This window comes from Capricornis sumatraensis, chromosome 14 (assembly GCF_032405125.1).
Source record: "Capricornis sumatraensis isolate serow.1 chromosome 14, serow.2, whole genome shotgun sequence".
Lineage (NCBI taxonomy): Eukaryota > Metazoa > Chordata > Mammalia > Artiodactyla > Bovidae > Capricornis > Capricornis sumatraensis.
This window is the reverse complement of record NC_091082.1, coordinates 59176888-59199066: the sequence shown is the minus strand read 5'-3', so window position 1 is coordinate 59199066 and position 22179 is coordinate 59176888. Positions and strand designations below refer to the sequence as shown.

Here is a 22179-nt window from a genome sequence, read left to right as displayed (position 1 = left end):
GGCCCAGCTCATCTGTCAACAGAGTATGTAAAGTAGGTTTGTGTCAATCCGGAAGGCTCTTGGGAAAATTGACCTTCCCCAACAAGTTTCCTGAAGCTGAGAAATCTGCAGCTAATAACTTATCCCTGGTTAAAATGCAAATAGCCTAAGAGATTATTTTGAGTTTCCACTGTCACTAATACCTTAGTGTGAATTGGTCTAAATCCTTTCTTAAGAGCAAGTTTTGAAAAGGCAAGTGAAGAAAGCAGGAACACGTGAGAAGTAAGAGGAACAACTGGGGAGAACATTCAGGAGCCAAGGAAGGAGTATAAAGTTGAGCTTGCCAAGGACAAACTTTGGCCTATTTTGTGGCTTTGCCCAGGGCTGACTCTGGTAATCAAAGTACATATTGATCTCTAGATCCAAACCTCTGAGTAGGCAAATTATGGTGCTTGAAATTACAGCCATAATTACCTGAAATGTTTTGATAGCCCAGTGAGTACAAGCTGCATCAGAAAGGAGGAAGAGTTGACCTAGAATGTAGTGGGACTGGAAACGCTATCAGATTTTAGGAAAGATAAGTGGGAAAGGAAGGAGGCATTGCATTATACATATGCACATGATCCCAGCCTAAGAAACAGGAAACCGAAAGAGTTTTGTGCTAAGGTAAAATGAGTAAAATGGAGCACCACCATCTGCTATCAGTTGACATGCCAGGAAAAATAAGGTAAGACAGACCTCTTTGAGCAGCCAGGAGCTGATGAGGACAGTAAGGTTATTCTGGGGTTTGTTTTTAAATTAATTAATTATTTATCTATTTGGCTGCTCTGAGTCTTAGATGCAGTATGTGGGATTTAGTTCTAGTTGAACCTGGGCCCCCTTCATTAGGAGCAAGAGTCTTAGCGACTGGACTATCAGGGAAGTCCCAGGAGGGTAAGTTTTAAAGAGCTTTATTATTATTATTATTTTACTACAACCACCCTCACCAGACACCAAGTTTGTCAGCACCTTGATCTTGGTCTTCCCAACCTCCAGAGCTATGAGAATTAAATGTTCAGTTCAGTTGCACAGTCATGTCCAACTCTTTGTAACCCCATGGACTGCAGCATCCCAGGCATCCCTGTCCATCACCAACTCCTAGAGATTGCTCAAACTCATGTCCATCAAGTCAGTGATACCATCCAACCATCTCATCCTCTGTCCCCCACTTCTCCTCTTGCCTTCAATCCTTCCCAGCATCAGGGTCTTTTCCAATGAGTCAGCTCTTTGCATCAAGTGGCCAAAGTATTGGAGGTTCAGGGTCTTTTCCAATGTTTAAGCCAAAAAAAAAAAAAGGCACCCACAACTATTGAAAAAGTACTTACAGTACTTGGGAGATTTAATCCTATTGTGTGGAATTTCAAAAATCAACTAAGGTAGATACCTTTACTGATTTGTTATTTCTAGGAGAGAAGAATTAGGCAAGAATATATTCAATAATCACAGACAGCAACTTGCTCGCAGTGACCAAACAGTGAGGAAAGTCAGGGTTTTGGAGGACAGCAAGGTGTCCCCACCTTTAAAGTACAGGCAGAGCATTTGTGTTCTATTCAAGTTGTTTTCATTCTTCAAGTTTCTTCCAGTTTGGAGAATCTGCCACTCACTAGCTGAGAGAACTTGGGTAAGTTACTTAAAATTCCCATACCTGTTTCCTCCTTATCCATGAAGTGAGAATGAATACTAATTGTTCCTTTCTCTGAGGGCTTTTTAAAAAAATAATATTTATTTATTTGGCTCTGCAGGGTCTTAGTTGTGGCATATGGGATCTAGTTCCCTGACCAGGGATCTAACCTGGGTCCCCTGCATTGGGAATGGGGAGTCTTAATCACTGGATCCTGATGCTGGGAAAGACTGAAGGCAGGAGGAGAAGGGGATGACAGGGACTGAGATGGTTGGATGGCATCACCAACTCAATGGACATGAGTTTGAGTAAACTCCGGGAGCTGGTGATGGACAAGGAGGCCTGGCATGCTGCAGTCCATGGTGTCACGAAGAGTAGGACACGACTGAGCAACTGAACTGAACTGGATCACTAGACCACAAGGGAAGTCCTCTCTGAGAGCTTTTAGAATGATAGAAAGAGGTCTCACAAGCAGCAGTGTAAAAAATAATGGTTAAGACTGTGGATTGCAGCCTTCCCCGCTGATCCAGTGATTAAGACTTGGCCTTCCAATGCAGAGAGTATGGGTTTGATCCCTGGTGAGGGAGCTAAGATCCCACATGCCTCACAGCCAAAAAACCAAAACATAAAACAGAAGCAATATTGTAACAAATTTAATAAAGACTTTAAAAATGGTCTCCATCAGTTCTGAACTGAACTGATTACCCAAATCAGATTGCCTGGCTTAGATTCTGGAGCAGCCATTTACTATTTGTGTGTACTTGGGCAAGTGACTGTCCTCTCTCTGCCTCAGTTTCTTCATCTGTAAAATAGAGGTAATACCTCAAAGGATTTTTGTGAGGATTAAATGACTCAACCCACATAGCACACTTAGACAAGTGTCTGGCACAAAGTGAGCATTTGGTAAATGTCAATCATTTGCAAGGGTCTTGACGCACAGCAATGATCATGAGACTTCTTGGTAGCCCTGCTTGTCTAGGCCTTGTCCACACCACTCCATCCTAGCGTAAAATTAAGAACCAGAGATGTATGAAGCTATTTTCAGTCACAAGTAGCAGAGATGCAAAGTTCATCTCAAACAGTCGAGTGAGAGAACTGGGAGGAGTCAGATTCCAGGGGGCAACTGAGCAGAGTCCAAAAGGGGTGAGGCCCAAGATGGAAAGGAGCTAATTGATGAAGAGCTGTGGGCTTATATTGGTTAGGATTCTTTTGGTTGCAAATTTTGAAGAACAAAATGGTTTAAGGATAAATGTATCCACTCAAATGCCCATCAGTCACAGAATGGATAAATTATGGTATAGACCCCAAACAAAATGTTATATAGCAATGAGAATGTACAAGCTATAATTACATGTAATGATGTAGACAAAACCCACTTAATGTCGCGTGAAAGGCACACACAAGACTACATGCTGTGTGAGTCCACTTACTTGTGGTAGAAAAACAAGCAAACTAAAACTATGTTGTTAAAAATCAGTATACTGGTTACACTGGGAGTGGGTAGAGATGTTATGGGAACACTGGACTGGAACTGCCCATCCCGGCCAGGCACCATAGTAATGATTTGCATGAGTTGTTTTATAACGGGAGGTCCTAGTAAGGAGCCTTCCCTGGTGGCTCAAATGGTAAAGAAACTGCCTTCAATGTGGGAGACCTGGGTTTGATCCCCAGGTTGGGAAGATCCCCTGGAGAAGGGCATGGCAACCCACTCTAGTATTCCTACCTGGAGAATCCCCATGAACAGAGGTGCTTGGCAAGCTACAGTTCATCAGGTAAGGAATACAGAACTAATGAGGCACCACCAACTGGAAGAACTCAGGAAAGGTCAAAGGGAGACACCACATGTCCTATCAAACTCCTAGAATCCTCCTTGCTGGAATCTCTTGGCTGAGCAGAGAGAGTGCTACAAGGAAGGAACCTGAGTCAGAGTGACTGGCCAGAGACACTCAATTTCCCTGGCCTTTTCCTGCGTCTGTGTGACACAGTTCCGACCAGATGTAAGCAAAAACCTGCAGGGGGGGTACTCCTGGACAAGCCCTTGCTTGAACAATGCACGGAGTGGAGGCAGTGAGCCATAACATGACCCTCAGGGAAAGGACAAAAATCTGCAGAAATACTGGCCTTTGTACTCCCCAGGTCGGTAAGTGCCCAATATGCTACTGGAGATCAGTAGAGAAATAACTCCAAAAAGAATGAAACCAGTTATGGATGCGACTGGTGATGGAAGTCAAGTCTGATGCTGTAAAGAGCAATATTGCATAGGAACCTAGAATAGGGTCCATGAATCAAGGCAAATTGGAAGTGGTCAAACAGGAGATAGCAAGAGTGAACATTGACATTTTAGGAATCAGCAAACTAAAATTGACTGGAATGGGTGAATTTAACTCAGAAAACCACTGTATCTACTACTATGGACAAGAATGCCTTAGAAGAAATGGAGTAGCCATCTTAGTCAACAAAAGAGTCCAAAATGCAATACTTGGATGCAATCTCAAAAATGACAGAATGATTTCTGTTCATTTCCAAGGCAAACCATTCAATATCACAATAATCCAAGTCTATGGCCCTACCAGTAATGCTGAAGAAGCTGAAGCTGAAGCTGAACGAGTCTATGAAGACCTACAAGACCTTCTAGAATTAACACCCCCCAAAAATGTCCTTTTTATTATAGGGGACTGGAACGCAAAAGTAGGAAGTCAAGAAATACCTGGAGTGACAGGCAAATTTGTCCTTGGAGTACAGAACGAAGCAGGGCAAAGGCTATTAGAGTTCTGTCAAGGGAACACACTGGTCATAGCAAACACCCTCTTCCAACAACACAAGAGAAGTCTCTACACATGACATCACCAGATGGTCAACACCGAAATCAGATTGATTATATTCTTTGCAGCCAAAGATGGAGAAGCTCTATACAGTCAACAAAAACAAGACCGGGAGCTGACTGTGGCTCAGGTCTTGAACTCCTTATTCCCAAATTCAGACTTAAATTGAAGAAAGTAAAGAAAACCACTAGACCACTCAGGTATAACCAAAATAAATCTCCTATGATTAAACAGTGGAAGTGACAAATAGATTCAAGGGATTGGATCTGATAGAGTGCCTGAAGAACTATGGACGGAGCTTTGTGACATTGTACAGGAGGCAGGGATCAAGACGATCCCCAAGAAAAGGAAATGCAAACAGGCAAAATGGTTGTCTGAGGAGGCCTTGCAAATAGCTGTGAAAAGAAGAGAAGCGAAAGGCAAAGGAGAAAAGGAAAGATATACCCATTTGAATGCAGAGTTCCAAAGAAAAGCAAGGAGAGATAAGAAAGCCTTCCTCAGTGATCAATGCAAAGAAATAGAGGAAAACAATAGAATGGGAAAGACTAGAGATCTCTTCAGGAAAATTAGAGATACCAAGGGAACATTTCATGTAAAGATGGGCACAATAAAGGACAGAAATGGTATAGACCTAACAGAATCAGAAGATACTAAGAAGAGGTGGCAAGAATACACAGAAGAATTATACAAAAAAGATCTTCATGGCTCAGATAATCACAATGCTGTGATCACTCACCTAGAGCCAGACATCCTGGAATGTGAAGTCAAGTGGGACTTAGGAAGCATCACTATGAACAAAGCTAGTGGAGGTTAGCAGCAGCAGCAGTGGAGGTTATGGAATTCCAGTGGAGCTATTTCAAATTCTAAAAGACGATACTGTGAAAGTGCTGCACTCAATATGCCAGCAAATTTGGAAAACTCAGCGGTGGCCACAGGACTTTCTGGAAAAGGTCAGTTTTCATTTCAATCCCAAAGGAAGGCAAGGCCAAAGAATGCTCAAACTACCACACAATTGCACTCATCTCACACCCTAGCAAAGTAATGTTCAAAATTCTCCAAGCCAGGCTTTAACAGTTCGTGAGCCATGAACTTCAAGATGTTCAAGCTGGATTTAGAAAAGGCAGAGGAACCAGAGATTAAATTGCCAACATCCGTTGGATCATAGAAAAAGCAAGCGAGTTCCAGAAAAACATCTACTTCTGCTTTTTTGACTAGGCCAGAGCCTTTGACTGTGTGGATCACAACAAACTGTGGAAAATTCTTCAAGAGATGGGAATGCCAGACCACTTGACCTGTCTCCGGAGAAATCTGTATGTGGGTCAGGAAGCAACAGTTAGAACTGGACATGGAACAACAGACTGGTTCCAAGTCAGGAAAGGAATATGTCAAGGCTGTATATTATCACCCTGCTTATTTAACTTATATGCAGAATACATCATGAGAAATGCTGGGCTGGATGAAGCACAAGCAGGAATCAAGATGGCTGGGAGAAATATCAATAACCTCAGATATGCAGATGATACCACCCTTATGGCAGAAAGTGAAGAAGAACTAAAGAGCCTCTTGATGAAAGTGAAAAAGTTGGCTTAAAACTCAACATTCAGAAAACTAAGATCATGGCATCTAGTCCCATCACTTCATGGCAAATAGAAGGAGAAACAATGGAAACAGTGATAGACTTTATCTTTTTGGGTCCAAAATCACTGCAGCTGGTGACTGCAGCCATGAAATTAAAAGACACTTGCTCCTCGGAAGAAAAGTTATGACCAACCTGGACAGCATATTAAAAAGCAGAGACATTACTTTGCCAACAAAGGTCCGTCTAGTCAAAGCTATGGTTTTTGCAGTAGTCATGTATGGATGTGAGAGTTGGACTATAAAGAAAGCTGAGCGCTGAAGAATTAATGCTTTTGAACTGTGGTGTTGGAGAAGACTCTTGAGAGTCCCTTGGACTGCAAGGAGATCCAACCAGTCAATCCTAAAGGAAATCAACCCTGAATATTCATTGGAAGGACTGATGCTGAAACTGAAACTCCCACACTTTGGCCACCTGATGTGAAGAACTGACTCACTGGAAAAGACGCTGATGCTGGGAAAGATGGAAGGCTGGAAGAGAAGGGGGCGACAGAGGATGAGATGGTTGGATGACATCACTGACTTGATGGACATGAATTTGAGTAGGCTCCGGGAGTTGGTGATGGACAGGGAGGCCTGGCATGCTGCAGTTCATGAGGTCACAAACAGTCAGCCACAACTGAGCAACCGAACTGAACTGAACTGAACTCCTCCAGGCTTCCTATCCTTGTAAGAAAAACAAACCTTCCAAATAGGAAAAGGAGTACGTCAAGGCTGTATATTGTCACCCTGCAGAGTACATCATGAGAAACGCTGGACTGGAAGAAACACAAGCTGGAATCAAGATTGCTGGGAGAAATATCAATAACCTCAGATATGCAGATGACACCACCCTTATGGCAGAAAGTGAAGAGGAGCTAAAAAGCCTCTTGGTGAAAGTGAAAGAGGAGAGTGAAAAAGTTGGCTTAAAGCTCAACATTCAGAAAATGAAGATCATGGCATCTGGTCCCATCTCTTCATGGGAAATAGATGGAGAAACAGTGGAAACAGTGTCAGACTTTATTTTTGGGGGCTCCAAAATGACTGCAGATGGTGACTGCAGCCATGAAATTAAAAGACGCTTACTTCTTGGAAGAAAAGTTATGACCAACCTAGATAGTATATTCAAAAGCAGAGACATTACTTTGCCGACTAAGGTCCATCTAGTCAAGGCTATGGTTTTTCCTGTGGTCATGTATGGATGTGAGAGCCGGACTGTGAAGAAAGCTGAGCGCCAAAGAATTGATGCGTTTGAACTGTGGTGTTGGAGAAGACTCTTGAGAGTCCCTTGGACTGCAAGGAGATCCAACCAGTCCATTCTGAAGGAGATCAGCCCTGGGTGTTCTTTGGAAGGAATGATGCTAAAGCTGAAACTCTAGTACTTTGGCCACCTCATGAGAAGAGTTGACTCATTGGAAAAGACTCTGATGCTGGGAGGGATTGGGGGCAGGAGAAGAAGGGGACGACCGAGGATGAGATGGCTGGATGGCATCACGGACTCGATGGACGCGAGTCCGAGTGAACTCTGGGAGTTGGTGATGGACAGGGAGGCCTGGCGTGCTGCGATTCATGGGGTCGCAAAGAGTCGGACATGACTGAGCAACTGAACTGAACTGAACTCACTTGTTTAAGTCATTGATAAGCTTTCTGTAGCTGATCAGTGTTGGGACCTAACAAATGCCATGATAGGCTTCAGGGACTAAGGTAGGACTCACAGGAAAGGCTGAGTCATTGCCCAGTGAGGTCATCCCGCGGATGCCGGGACTTGTCTAATCAGCATACTCCTCTTAACCTGGTTTGAGTTTATCAGGATGTAAAAGACATCCCCCTGCAGCCAATAGCCAATTAGTAAATACCAGGAAACCCCTGCAGCCAATAAAGATTAGCCAATTAGTAAATACTAGGAAACTCCTGCAGCCAATCAGCCCTTGCCAATGCTCTGTTCTAAAACCTATAAATACTGCTGTAAATCTGGGCTCAGGGCTCCTTGGTCCACTCCACTGCGTTGGATGTGGCAGGAGCCCTAGCTCGAGCTAGAAATAAAACCCTTCATGCTTTTGCATTGTTGTGGATGTCTTATTCTCTCAGTTTTGGGGACTCGGACTCTGGGCATAACAATAAGGACCACTCTTCTTCACCCCACCCACTTCTTCCACCTTCTGTCTTTATTTTCCAGAGATAACCGTCCTCCTCCTTTACAGAGAACCATCTACAGCTGGTCTTTCGCTTACTTTCTTGCCTCCCAATCTATCCACACTTACCTGCATCCATAGCCATCATGATCCCTCTTCCCTTTCTTCATAATAGAAGAGCCTGTTCTTACTCCATGGGGAGTGGTGGGGTAAATGGGGAGATGCCAATCTTACATACATTGTGTATTCCTCTTTCTGTCTCGGTATTCTGACTCATCCTCATGTTTTGGGCTTCTACTTCTCATCAGTTATGTGGCCTTAAATAGGCCATTAAAGTAGCACATATTTTATCCAGTGGATTCTAACTTGTGCCCAATAAAGTTACTGCAGTGGTGCTGGGATTTGCCAGCCAAAGAGACAGTCCTGGTGAATAGAAGGAAAACTATTCACGAGGCAGGGAGACGGAGCCTAGGAGGAACTGAAAGTCAGTGTGGCAGGAGGGAAGATTGCAGAAGGGGCTCAGGAGGCAGGGCTGAAGGGGAAGGCAGGGGCCAGTGAGCTGGGGTCCTATACACTAGTTAGGGTAATAATTTTGGTTTTAACCCTAATCATTATCTTCAAAAGAAAAGCAAGCTCCCTGAGCCTCAAATTCTATGCTGGAAAATGTCTTAAACCTATCTGCTTGGTTGTCAGTCTCCATTATCAGCTTGAGAGTTCCTTAAGGGCAAAGGCTTTTCTTTTTACGCATTTCTGTACCCACGTGGATATTTGCCAACTGGCACTCAATAAATGCCTGTTGGATGAATAAATGAAATTCTGGAGTCCTCCACAGACGTTACCTTCTAGGTCAAGCGATGAACAGTTTTTCTTTTCTGCTCATCCCTTTCCGTGCCCTCCCCCTTCTTCCATCTCTCCTCCCACGACCCCCTCCAACCCTTTCCTGCTTCCCGCCTCCCCTTCCCAGCCCCGCCCCTTCGCTACGCCGCGAAGGCGGAGCGGGCCAGGCGGGCTTTACGGCCTCCGCGTTGCGGCGGGGCGGGGCGCCGGGCGGCCGGCGCGCTTGGCGGCAGCGGTGGGAGGCAGGCCGGCAGGCAGGCAGACGGAGTCGCAGGCGGGTGGTGGCGGCCGTGCTTGCTGGTGAGGGCGGGAGGGAGTGAGTCACTGAGCGTGTGTGAGGGAGGGAAGGAGCGAGCGGGCGGGCGAGCGAGCAACCCGTGCCGTCAGCCTGCAGCACCAGCCAGGCCCCGCCGCCGCCCCGTCGCTCCGCGCCGAGGCCGGGCCGAGCCGAGCTGGGTCGGGCCCGGGCCATGCTGCTCACCGTGTACTGTGTGCGGAGGGACCTCTCCGAGGTGACCTTTTCCCTCCAGGTCGACGCCGACTTTGAGCTGCACAACTTCCGCGCTCTGTGTGAGCTCGAGTCCGGCATTCCCGCAGCTGAGAGCCAGGTACGCTGGGCAGAGATCGGGGCCTCCTTGCGGAGCTAGCGCTCCCGCCTTGGGGCCTCACGCCCTCCCTTTGCTGCTGGTGAGGAATTGGGAGGGGGTGGAGGGGAAGCAGGATGGCCATTCCCAGCCCACCCCCGCATCCGGAAGAGAGCTGGAATCGGTAGCTGCCCCCACACACCCCGAGCTTGGGGTGGGGTGCTGGGGGAGGGAGCGGAGAACCTGACCGCATACGCACCCACTGCAGCCTGAGAGGCGTGTGGACTGTGGGGCGCGTCCCACCTTTTGGCTCTTTGGCCCCTTCTCTAATTTCCTAGTTTGGGGTGTCATCGCAGACCTAAGAAGCCGTAGTTTTGCGAGAGTTTATACATCCTGCTTCCCCAACCAGAAATACCAGTTTAGGTCTCTGTGGTAAATGTTCACCTGCTTTTTTGGAGAGGGCTCCTGCCTAAGTAAACTTAATTTACCTTTGAATATAAAGGTTTACGCTCTAAGTGAAAGGAAAAGTTTGAGACTTGCACCGTCTTGTTTTGAAGCCTTTGGAAATGCTCTTTTTCCCTGGCACATGCGTTCCTGGTTAAATTATTATTTTTAAAGTAATTATTAGTTCACCTGAACTATTTCTCTGGTCTCTTCCCCCATAGTGCGTCAAGACCCCTTTCTTTTACATCCCAGTTCAGAATCTGGGTGAGTTCAAAGCTCAGTACTTTCTGAGAATATTTGCTTTAAAATGGGCCTCAGTGTGATTGGGTTGTTTCATTTCCCTTAACCCTGCTGGAAAGAAATTCGACTGCTCCTACATTTTAAGTAAGCAAAGTAATTTATTCTCAAAAAATGTGTGGGGTCTGCTACCAAACAGAATTGATGACTATAACTCCGTGGCCTTCACACTAAAACGTCTAAATCCTGACTTGATAAGTGGACTGTGAGGGACATAGTCTAAACATTAATAAAATTATAGAAGTCGTCCAAGGTCCCAGAAAGTAAATCTTGATTTCCTACTGCAGTTATGAAATAGTTCCAAAAACTATTGCCTCATTACAGCTTGTTCTGCCCTGTGTTATGGTAAACAAATGTGTCGATATTTTGTTCGGAAGTAAGTATGATTCCTTTACACTTTGAACTTTAGAATGTTGGCATAAGCTGAGTATCAGGAAAGACTTTATTTTGGGTCACAGGGTGTCACTCAAATCGACATTCTGGCAAAATATACAAAGATATTGGTAAAAGGGATTTCTTGGAACTTCTATAAAGGCATCCAGAAAAACTCAGGATCCGGTTCCTGTCTGTGAATCCCTCAGATACAGAGCTACAAAACAACAGTTTAAGTGGGGAGGGAAAATCAACTCAGATTTTTGAAGGTGGCTTTTTCAGTTGTTCTCTTCCCCCTCTGGCAGTTCTCTTACCCTGCTTACAATCACCAGTTGGTAAGTGGACTAAAAAATGTAAATTGATTTTGTTGTTGGGCTTGAGTGAAGACGAAGATTGTGATTTCTGTATTCCTGCACTTTTTGAAATTGCTGTAGCCAAAAATGTAAATAAATTAAAGAGTGTCAGAGTGAAAGACGATTAATTGTATGGTCAAGGCCCGCACTGTCCTGCCAGCGTGGCAGGTTCGGAATACCTTACTAATTGAACACTTAGGCTAACTCCAAATTCTTTCTTATTCATCATCAGTGTTTTGGCGTTTACTTCCTTCCCAAGCCAAATTAGCATATGGAACCCTGGGCTCTGACGTGTGTTAAGCCTGCCTGAAGGAGCCAGTAAACAACTCCTGTTTTTCAAGTTTCTTCTGTTGGCTCCATTGTAACCTAACACAGTGTCTATTTTAGGATGTCTGGTGGTCGGCTGTCTTTCAGTTGCTTGCCCATCAGGCAGGAACAGGATCCACCCTAGACACTTGAGTCATTTCCTTTTGCAAAATCATAATAGTAAACATCATTGTAGTTTTAATACACATATATGTCGTTTTCACTTACTTGGCGTATTCCCTTCCACTCCTTTACCTGCCAGGGTTCTCCCTTATTACTCATCTCCCCCTCCTCCCTCTCAAAGTTCTCCTGGTCTCTTTACCTTTACTGTTCTTATTTACCTTCTCTGTTCTCATTCCTTCACCTCCATTTCTGATGCCGTTTCTAAAGGGAATTTTTTTTTCTTGTGACTGTTCCTGACTATTTCTTCCTGTCACTGTGTTTTCAGACCACTGGTCTGCAAACTTTTTTGCTTATGTATTCTTCTAAGTAAAATGTTTTGAAATATTCATCTTTGTGATATGTATAATTAATATATATGAGCTAGTGGTATATGCATAATATAAATTCATGTATATTACATGTATGGATATATAATAGCTGTAAACATCAGTTATATACATGAAGTAATACCTTAGGTACAGTATAAACAGGCCCAGGATAGAATTTAAGGAAGGATAAACTAAAATGGAAATGAAAATTCTAATATTTTCTATTTTCTTCCTGCATCCTTGAAGAACTGTCTTGAATGTGTGAACCACATTAAGGATCACTGGTTTATAATTCAGTTTTTCAAGATTGGCATGGATTGTGCATGAGGGTACAATGGGAAAAGGTGTTAACTTTTAACAGCGCTAGTCATTGTAGTAGTTATAATGCAGTAATAACACATTTAGAATAGACACAATCTCTGCTTGTACATGTGATTAAAGCTGGGCATGTTCCATCTCTTAACACAAGTGTGGGCTTAGAAGCCAGGCATGGCCCTGTTTGATGCTTTGATGCAGACTTCGCTGGAGAATTTCAAACAATTATAGGAACTTAGTACTCTTGCCTGGAAAATCCCATGGACAGAGGAGCCTGGTAGGCTGCAGTCCATGGGGTCGCTTGGAGTCGGGCACGACTGAGCCGCTTCACTTTGACTTTTCACTTTCATGCATTGGAGAAGGAAATGGCAACCCACTCCAGTGTTCTTGCCTGGAGAATCCCAGGGACGGGGGAGTCTGGTGGGCTGCCGTCTCTGGGATCCCACAGAGTCAGACACTACTGAAGTGACTTAGCAGCAGCAGCAACTTCACTTGCAATTAATATCTTTGCATTTTTGAAACATTGTTATAATTTACCCCTGTAGGTGGCATGTGGTTAACAAAAAAAAAGTGCAAGGTGTGTAAGTACTCTCAAAGTATATTTAGAGACCAAATAATAGCAGTAACTGTATGATCCTAGAAATGAAGCTGCACACAGCGTGTTCTGTGGTTTGTAAAACACTATTTTAAACCAATAGAAACTGAAAATTGCTTTTGTAGCTGATTTTGGCATGCTTGTTTTCACAGGTAGTTTTCATATATTTCTTTTCTGTTAAATACTACATGTTCATTACAGAAAACTTGTAACATATACAAAAGGAGGAAGAAGAACACTATTATTTATTACTTTATAACTCAGCTGCAGTTTACATCTTGGTATATTTTTTTCCTAAGCTTTTTTCTTATATAGTTAAAATATATCTTTTAAACATGTGCCCTGAACTATAGTAAACAATTTCATCCCTTACTTTGTTTAGTCAAAGTATATTGTCAACATTTTCCCGTAACAGTTCAATTTTTTTTCTTTCGTTTTATTTTGACTGCGCTGCACAGCATGTAAACCTTAGTTTCACAACCAGGAATTGAATCTGTGCCCCCTAAGCTCAGGGTCTTAACCACTAGAATGCCAGGGAAGCCCCTCCCATTAACATTCAAATCCTCACAATTTATCATTTCAATGGCCACATAATTTATCATCATATAGATGTATTACATTTACTTCATATTGTATGTATTTATTTAATGCCCTATTGCTGGGCATTTTAGTTGGGGGCATTTGGAACCAGTTTTGAATAACATTTCCATGGATACCTTTATACTTAAGGCTTTGTCCCCATTTCTGTTTGTTTTCTTAGGATAAATTCTTAGATACGAAATTGCCAGATTTTTGAGAGGCTTGTAGTAACTGTTGCCAAATTATCTTCCAGAAAGGTTGTAAAAGTCAAGCTGACTGTTAACATTGGATAGTATGTGTAGATCACTTGGTATATAGTGCATTTTCAGTTAATGGTAGATACTATTATGAAGCTGTTCAAATTTGATTCGCAGGGTTTTGTGGCTGTTTTATGATCCTTAATGCTAGAAATGTATTGTTATGATACCTGTTGATTGATTGAAGTTGCTCATTCAGAGACCTGGAAACTGTTGACATCCTACTTAAAGGTTCTGGAGTCATATTAATTAGTCTATCACTGAATGTTGGCTAAGATGAGAATTCAATCTCCAGGGTGTCTACACTGAAGTAAGTACTAAGAGTTGTGCCACTTTTGGAGATTAAGGCTTGTAGCTGTATACATTTTTCTGTTGTATGTTCTTACAAATGGCAAAACTTGAATTTTGAGCCTTATAATCTTGGAGCTGCATATTATGAATGGTAGAAAGCATCACCAGTGCCATTATCAAAACTTGTTTTGACTGCTAGAAATTTGAAACCATTTATCTCCTGGAGTCTCATATTAAGTTGAAAAATCATTCAGACTTATTCTGGGACATCAGTTGCAGAATAATTGTTTCTTAGATTCTTAAGCCTGTTTTAACAACAATAATAACAACAACAAAAGTTCTCTGTGGCAGTTATAATTTCAGCTGAGCTACTATCTCATCTGTGCCCTTGGACTAGAATGGTATGCATCTGCTGCTTTGTCAGTATGAAGAATGTTTGCTCCTTACCCACATTCTCCAGTCTAGTGTTTTCAGGAAATTGGAGCAGATAGCAGTCTTCCATATTTCACGTACACGGTTGAGGGTAGTGACTACCTGGATCTTACATTTTTATTGTTAGATTAGGCTACCTGCTTCTTAAATTATGTTGTCCACTGAGGAAAAACTGTTTAGCTGAACAGTGATGGATTGATGTACGGCATCTGTAAAATGGGAATCCAAAGAGTGAGGAGTTGCCAATGCTCCTTTCTTCCTGTTCAGGGCAAGGGGTGCATTGGACAGTGGACGTGTTTTGATCCCCTGGTGAGTAGAGGCCTTTAGTGGTGCATGTGTACGTGCTCAGTCGTGTCCGACTCTTTGCAACTCCATGGACTGTAGCCCGCCGTATTCCTCTGTCCATGGGATTTCCCAGGCAAGAATTCTGGAGTGGCTGCCGTTTCCTCCTTCAGGAGATCTTCCCAACCAAGGGATTAAACCCGCATCTCCTTTATCTCTGTGTGGGCAGGCAGATTGTTTACCACTGAGCCACCTTTGGTGGTGATGGGTGGCTTAATAGCCCTTGGAAAGGTCACCCAGCTAATTCACCAGGCCATGTTGGACTTCTGTTTGGGAAAGTTGTGTGTGGTTCTAGGAAAGAGTGTGGCTGTAAAGTCAGGCAGATGTGGTCCCAGTCCCAGTTCTCTTAATAGCCTTGGAGCGTCAGGTCACTTAACCGTATATCAAATGGGACAGTTAATGTCTGTTTCATAAGATGGTTGTGAGACTTAGACAAGAGAATACGAGGATTAGGTGAAAAACTGTGAGAACCTAGTAAGATGCTGGCTCTGGTAGGAGCTCACCCAGTGATAGCTGTTTGCTGTTTTAATATGGCTTTCCATGGAGTATTTACAGCCTGAAGAAAATCCAGTCATCTGTGGAATGGAGCATTCAGATTCTCCTGAGTTTCTTTGAGTAGATAAGTAAATGTTCTTTTATAAAAAGTGCACTTAGAACCTGTTGACTGATCAGATGTCTCTAAATATACTGGTGGTTGAATTTCTGACCCTGGAAAATTGACTTTCTTACCCAATAGGCCTTAGGCCACTGGTACCTCCTGGTTGCTTCACGAAGTTGAAGCCCCTCTGTTGGAGCTGGCTGCGTAACATTTCTCTTGGTACGCTTCTTGCTGCACACCTCAACCTAGGACACTTGTCATTTCAGATTTGTGGTGGTTTTAAAGCAGTCCCAGAAGTTATAATATGACTCTCAGATTGTATTGCAAACCATCTGTGTTGATTCTGGTGTACTTTTACTATGAGATACAAGCTTAAGTGGGCTTACCAAGTGGCTCAGTAGTAAAGAATCCACCTCCCAGTGCAGGAGATGAAAGACGTGGGTTCGATCTCTGGGTCGAGAAGATCACCTGGAGTAGGAAATGGCATCCTGGTCTAGTATTCTTGCCTGGATAGAGAAGCCTGAGGGCTATGGACACCACTGAGCAACGGAGCACAGTACACAAGGTGCTTATTAAGTAAGGGAGTGTGAATAGGTTGATAGAATAACAGTTGCAATCTGTTGTAACATGTTTTAACTTTGCAGATGAGGGTAAGAACTAACAATACTTTTTCTAGTCCTGTACAGAACTTATAAAATAGAATTCAAGCTACAAACTCTGCAAATCCTTTTTTTTGGCTCAACCCCGGAAGTATTTGATTTTGGAAGTGACTAAATTCAGTTTCTTCTTCTGTTGCTTATGTAAGTGCAGATTCTGAGAGCAGATATGGCAGATCATTTTTTTTTCCATTTAAATCCTCTATTTTTCAGGTTCTGTGTCAGGCAGTTTTGCTGTGAGAGCTGTGAGGACATGTGAGGAGACATTGTAGAATGGTAGTATAGCAGAAAGATGGGGAAGGGACAGCTGTGTGTAGGTATGATTATCTAGCCCCAGCTACATACTTGACAAATGAAAAATGTGAAGCCCAGACCAGTTGAGTGATGGGAGCCTCATCAGAGTCAGGACAGAATTCAGGTTCCTCAGTTTACCAGTGGCCTCATGCTGCCATCTGTGGGGTCGCACAGAGTCAGACACGACTGAAGTGACTTAGCAGCAGCATGGAAGGTGAATCATTAGCGAGAAAACCAGAGCCTCTGTTTATTCTGAACACCTCTCTACCGAGTAGGTCATAATGCAGGGTAGGCTTTTACGTTCCTTCATGGTGAAATCATAGTGTGTCCATTGTATATCTCTTGTTCTTTTCACAGCCCGTTGTTTCATGTTTTTGTGCTCTCAGGCTTTCTCCAGTGTTTGATTGCACATCATAAAAATATTTTTATTATTGTACATCCCTGATCCTTTTTTCCATCTGTGTTTAATTGTGCTTTTCTGAATTTCTTCCACTTTTATCTTCTACTCATAAACATAAGAATGATAAAAATTTGAGGATGATTGAGGAGAAGGAAGAACTTACTATTTGGAACCTCTCAGACTTGCCAAAGTGGGAGAGGATTTAAAGGTGGACACAGGAGGGGTACTTCACAGGTGGTCCAGTGGCTAAGACTCCCAGAGTAGGAGGCCCGACTTCAGTCCTTGGTCAGGGAACTAGATCCTATTGGTGCTGCAACTAAGACCCAGTACAACCAAATAAAAAAAAAAGAAATGGACACATGGGGATGTCATGTCTTGCAGGTGACTGGAATTAATGCTGTATCATGTTTTTGAAAGTTGCTAAGGGTAGATCTTAAAAGTGCTCATCACAAGAAGACAATTTTTATAACTCTGTGAGGTAACAGACGTTAACAAAATATATGGTGATCATTTTACATTACATATGTATATCAAATTATCATGGTGTACAACCAAAACTAATACAATATTGTATGTCAATTATATCTCACTAAAACTTGTGGATGGGGAGTAAACATATTATTTAATAGTATTGTAGTTATCCCCAGAACAAATTATTCCCATTTCCCTCTCTGCTAAATATTATATCTAAAATTGTCTACCTCCCTTAGATCCATTTGTCCTTAATTCAGCTAATACTTGGGCATTATTCCTCCACCAGGCCCCTGTTCTAGGCATTTTGGATATGGTGAAAAAAGCAAAGTTCTTGTCCTCAGAGTATCTTACTTTTTCATGGGGCAGAGAGACCATAAAGAAATAAGTATATAATATGGGAAGTGAGGGTGTGTTTTAAGTAGGGTCATTAGGGAAGGACTCTGAAGGGGTAATGTTTGATCCGAAACCTTAAAAAAAAACAACCTGGGAAAGAACATTCCTCAGGTAAAGAGAACAACAAGTGAAACAGCCTTGAGGGGGAACTTGGCGGTGTTGTTTGAGGAACAGTAATCATGGTATGAGATGAGGTCGTGGGGGAGCCAGGGACCAAACTGTTTGGGCCTTTACGGGAAGGATTTTAGCTTTTATTCTAAGTGTGATGGGAAATGGCTGGAGGGTTTGAGCAGGGAGTGACATTCACCAGTGAAGATGAAAACTGTGGTCTTTCTGTTCTGTGTTGTGTTACTTCTCAGCGCTTTATACTATTCAAATCTTTTCTGGTTGTAGATTGTCTACGCTGAAAGGCCTCTCACAGACAACCACAGATCACTGGCGTCTTACGGCTTAAAGGATGGCGACGTTGTGATTTTACGACAGAAGGAGAATGCAGACCCTCGACCTTCAGTGCAGTTCCCAAGTAAGGCAGCTTGTAATGATTTCACAGCCCTGGCAAGTGTTAGTAGATAGCATAGTTCCAAGTCTTGGATTCGCCTTGGATTCAGACTACAAGGATACAAATCCTGACTGTGCTGCTTGCTTGCTGGGTAGCTTTGGACAAGTTAACTTCTCTGAGTCCCATTTCCTCACCTGTAAGATGGGTGCTGTAGTTAACCACAACTCCTAGAGTTGATGGGAGAGTAATGCATGTGAAACCTTCAGCACAGAGCAAGCCTTCTCGGTAAATGTTAGGTTCTGTTGTTATCAGCCATCATTTTATCCTGGGGAAGGACTTGAGAGGCCGCAGGTGCCTGTGCTTCATGGCTGACTTTTGCTGCTGTGTTTGGCCGTCAGTGGTAGGCCTTTGCTGAGCATTTTACAGTCAGCCAGCCACTTGCACCCGCATTTCATCCCATAACTGTAATAGGAGAAAAGATATCTCTTGACAGTTTCTTAACCATTAGCAGATGAAGCCCTGATTTTTAAATAATCATTTCCAAAGTTGCATAGCTAGTAAGTGACAGCACAGGATTTAAAACTTGGTGTTTTCCCCATTACTCTGAGCCTTATGAACATTAAGCAGTTGGACCACCAAGTTCTGTTTTTTTCCCACCAGCTTTGTTAATCATGAAAAAGAAACTGTTACTTGTTTTAGACACTACATCTAGAATCTGTGCATGGAGAATTAGGAAGTTTCCATGTCCTTTAAATAGTGTGCAGAGTTGTGTGTGTATCTGTGCATTTGATGAGGAGATGGTCCATAGCTTGCTTCAGATTGTCAAAGAAGTTTAGGTGGCTGGGTGATGAAAAACTCCAGTTTAGAACACAGTGCTTCCATCCAGCCTGAAACTGGAGCTATGAGAGACCATCAAGTCCTGTTCCTTTCATTTCTGAATTATGTTATTCCCTGGGGGTTACTGTTAAACTTTAGAAAGAGAAGTGATTGAGATACGCCCATCAGTCAAACCCAAATCTTCCTCTGGTCAATTTGGTGAAATTGTTAGTTCTGGAGATTCACTGTTTTGGTTTTTTTTTTTTCCCCCTGACTGTGCCACAGGATCAAGAGAAGCCACTAGATGGGGGAGGGGAGGCAGTCTGGTCTATAACGTAGACAGGTTTTTTCAAAATTATTCTGAAGTGAGTGGACTCTCGAGATAACAGAGTTGAGATGAAAATTTCTCAGCCCATAAGGAGGACCCACCCAACCATATATGTTTTGCTGGTTGACCTAGATTAGCTACTGCACAAAGATCATCTTACTCACTTCACTTTTTTCGTTGGCTTAGAGTTCATGTGCATATATACATACACGCACACACACTGCCCACTGAGGTTTGTTTGACAAAAAGTGCCTAGTTGAACCCATGCTAAGAGGCTGAAACTTTATGCATGGGTGTAAGCATTCCCTTTTTCTAGTTGCGGTCCAAAAGTCTTCAGGACAGCCCCAGGCTTGGAACAGGTACAGTCATCAGATAAAATTTAGGGTTGAAGAAATGTGGGTTCACTCAGTCTTAGCCCATCATTCTGGCTACATACTTGGGTTCTGTGTTTGTTTTCTTTTCCCTATTTAATAATACAGCTCTTTTTTTTTTTTCCTATAGCAGCTGTATTGAGATATCATTCACTACCACACAGTTCACGGGTGTAAAGGGTGCAATTCATGATTTTTAGTATATTCAGAATTATGCATCCATCACTATGATCAGTTTTAGCACATTTTCATCATTTTTACAAAAAACTGTGTACCCATTAGCAGTCATTCCCCATCTGCCTTCACACATCCTGGCCCTCAGCACCCATCAATCTACCTTCTGTCTCTGTATTTCCCTATTCTGGACATGTCACAAATGGAATCATACAATATGTGGGTCCTTTGGGTAAAGCTCCCTTTTATCTTTCTTTCATTTTAATAAGGTCAGCTCACCCTGGAGTGTGGAACCTGGGATGTGGGCTGTGAACCTGTGAAATCTTTTGGTGTGCTCAGCACTGAGAACCTTTGCGGTTCCTCTTCTTTTTTTCTCTTCTGTGAAATGATTACATCCACTGGCTCCCCAGGGTATGAGAAGAGTTAGCAGTGATGCACAGATGAAAGCATAAATTCAAAGCACTAATATGTGTAGCACATACTTGTAGAAGTTCACATCTAACATTCATTTGATATATATAGTATTCTTTACCCAGGATGTCAGGGCTTTTTGAAGCATATGTCAAAGCAGACTAGGATTTTTCTTAAGACCTAAGAGCTGAAGAGCATTCAGATTTATGTGGCTATATTTGAGACTGACTTTGATTTTTTATTTTTTTCTTTTTGTTTTAATACATGAGTAAGTAAAAACTTACTATCCTGGGATATTTTATCAACCCCAAATTTGAGATTATTACCATTGTCTCCTTATCCCTACCGCCTCCCAAACCCCTGTTTTTCTCTTTCTATTCTTTCCTACCTGTTCACTCTTGGACTGTAGTGTTTATATTCAAAGTCAGCATGAGAAATAACCAGGGAAAGGGCATTCAGAATGTCTTTGGTTACCATCTACTACTAATACATACCACGTATTTGCAAATTGGCTGCTTCCTTCAAATACTTGTTCTTATGGAGTCATTTGAAGTAAACTTTGAATCAATTCTCCCCAACAGACTTACCCCGAATAGACTTCCGTAGCATAGCTGTGCCTGGCACGTCAAACACCCGGCAGCGCCAGCCACCAGGAGTGCAGCAGTCCCACTCAGCTCCTGGAGAAATAGCTTCATCTCCTCAGGGCTTGGACAATCCAGCCTTGCTCCGAGACATGTTGCTGGCCAACCCCCATGAGCTGTCCTTGCTGAAGGAACGCAATCCACCCTTGGCAGACGCTCTGCTCAGTGGAGATCTTGGTAAGCTTATAAAATTGGAAGGCCATCAAGCTGACCTGAGGCGAATAGTTTCACAGCAAATGGGGAGAAATTCAGGCAACTGGTGTGTTCAGCCCACTGAGTCACATGACTTCTTGAACATATCAGTTGGTCTGTGAGAGGTAAACTAGTGCTGATGTCAAAGACTGGTTAGTTGGCAATAGTGACAGAACTTTAGGGATCTCTAGAATTCTGAAACCCCACTCAACCAGTCCCCTTTGTTCCTCTTTTTTTTTTTCCCCCCTTATTATTTCAGCAGCATATAACCCAGGTACAGATCTTTTTTAATTGAAGAATAAGTGACTTACAATATTGCTTTAGTTTCAGGTGTACAGCATAGTGATTCAAGAGATTTTAGTTTGTTTTTGTATGGGTTTTTTGTTTGTTTGTTTGTTTTGCAGACACTATTTTTAATAGCCAGGTACTGGTATTTCGGTCTGTTTTGTTAGACCCTCAGTTAAAGAGAGTACCAGTTAACCAGCTGATGCCAGATGAAATGATTTTAGTTCCAGGAAAACAGGTCCAGTGCATCAGCCTGTATGGCAGAATGCAACCCCTTTATTCCCATTCACCCCAAATTTAATGATAGTGGGGCTGTCACCAACTGTCCAAAAGTTTATTTGGAGCTGTATTTGAGCCATTCTTGTATTTAACAGAACATTCATTTTTAGTCATCTTTATGACAGTTTTCTCTGTAGATTTCTCCAGTTTTACTTCTGGGTTTGTGAAACCCTACTGATTAAATTTTAGAACAAACAGACACTTAATGACTCATTCCTCAATAACCATTTTTAAAGTTTAGGTAATATTTCCCTATAAAGAAATACTTAGATTTTAAGCATTCAGTTGATTGAGTTTTGACAAATCAATGTAACCAGCACCCTAGTCACAATATAAAACATTCTGTCACTCCTGAAAGCTCCATTATGTTTTCTTCTAAGTCAGTTTCCACCCCTTATCGGCTCCCTCTATTCTGATACTTATCATGGGTCAGTTTTTGCCTAATTTTTGTTTTGATATAAATGGAATCATATCTTATGTTCTTCCTTGTGTCAAGTTTCTTTCACTCAACTTAGTGTTTTTTAGATTCATCCATGCTGTGTGTATTAGTTCATATGACCATTATCTTGGTTTCTTTAATTTCTTTTGCAGCATATCTAATTGCCAAAGACCATGATGATGGCACTTTTACATTTATGCATTTGAATGTACTCACATCTAAGAAAT

General features: G+C 42.6%; 1 protein-coding gene across 1 annotated transcript in view; it reads left to right on the top strand.

Moving 5' to 3' along the window:
* Positions 1-9514: 9514 nt before the first annotated feature.
* DDI2 (DNA damage inducible 1 homolog 2) overlaps positions 9515-22179 on the top strand; it is a 32190-nt gene continuing 19525 nt past the window's right edge. Inside the window, exons 1-3 of the mRNA XM_068986204.1 lie at positions 9515-9652; positions 17911-18040; positions 20698-20934. Of these exons, the coding sequence (XP_068842305.1) occupies positions 9515-9652; positions 17911-18040; positions 20698-20934 (505 nt within the window). The remainder of the gene's footprint in view (positions 9653-17910; positions 18041-20697; positions 20935-22179) is intronic.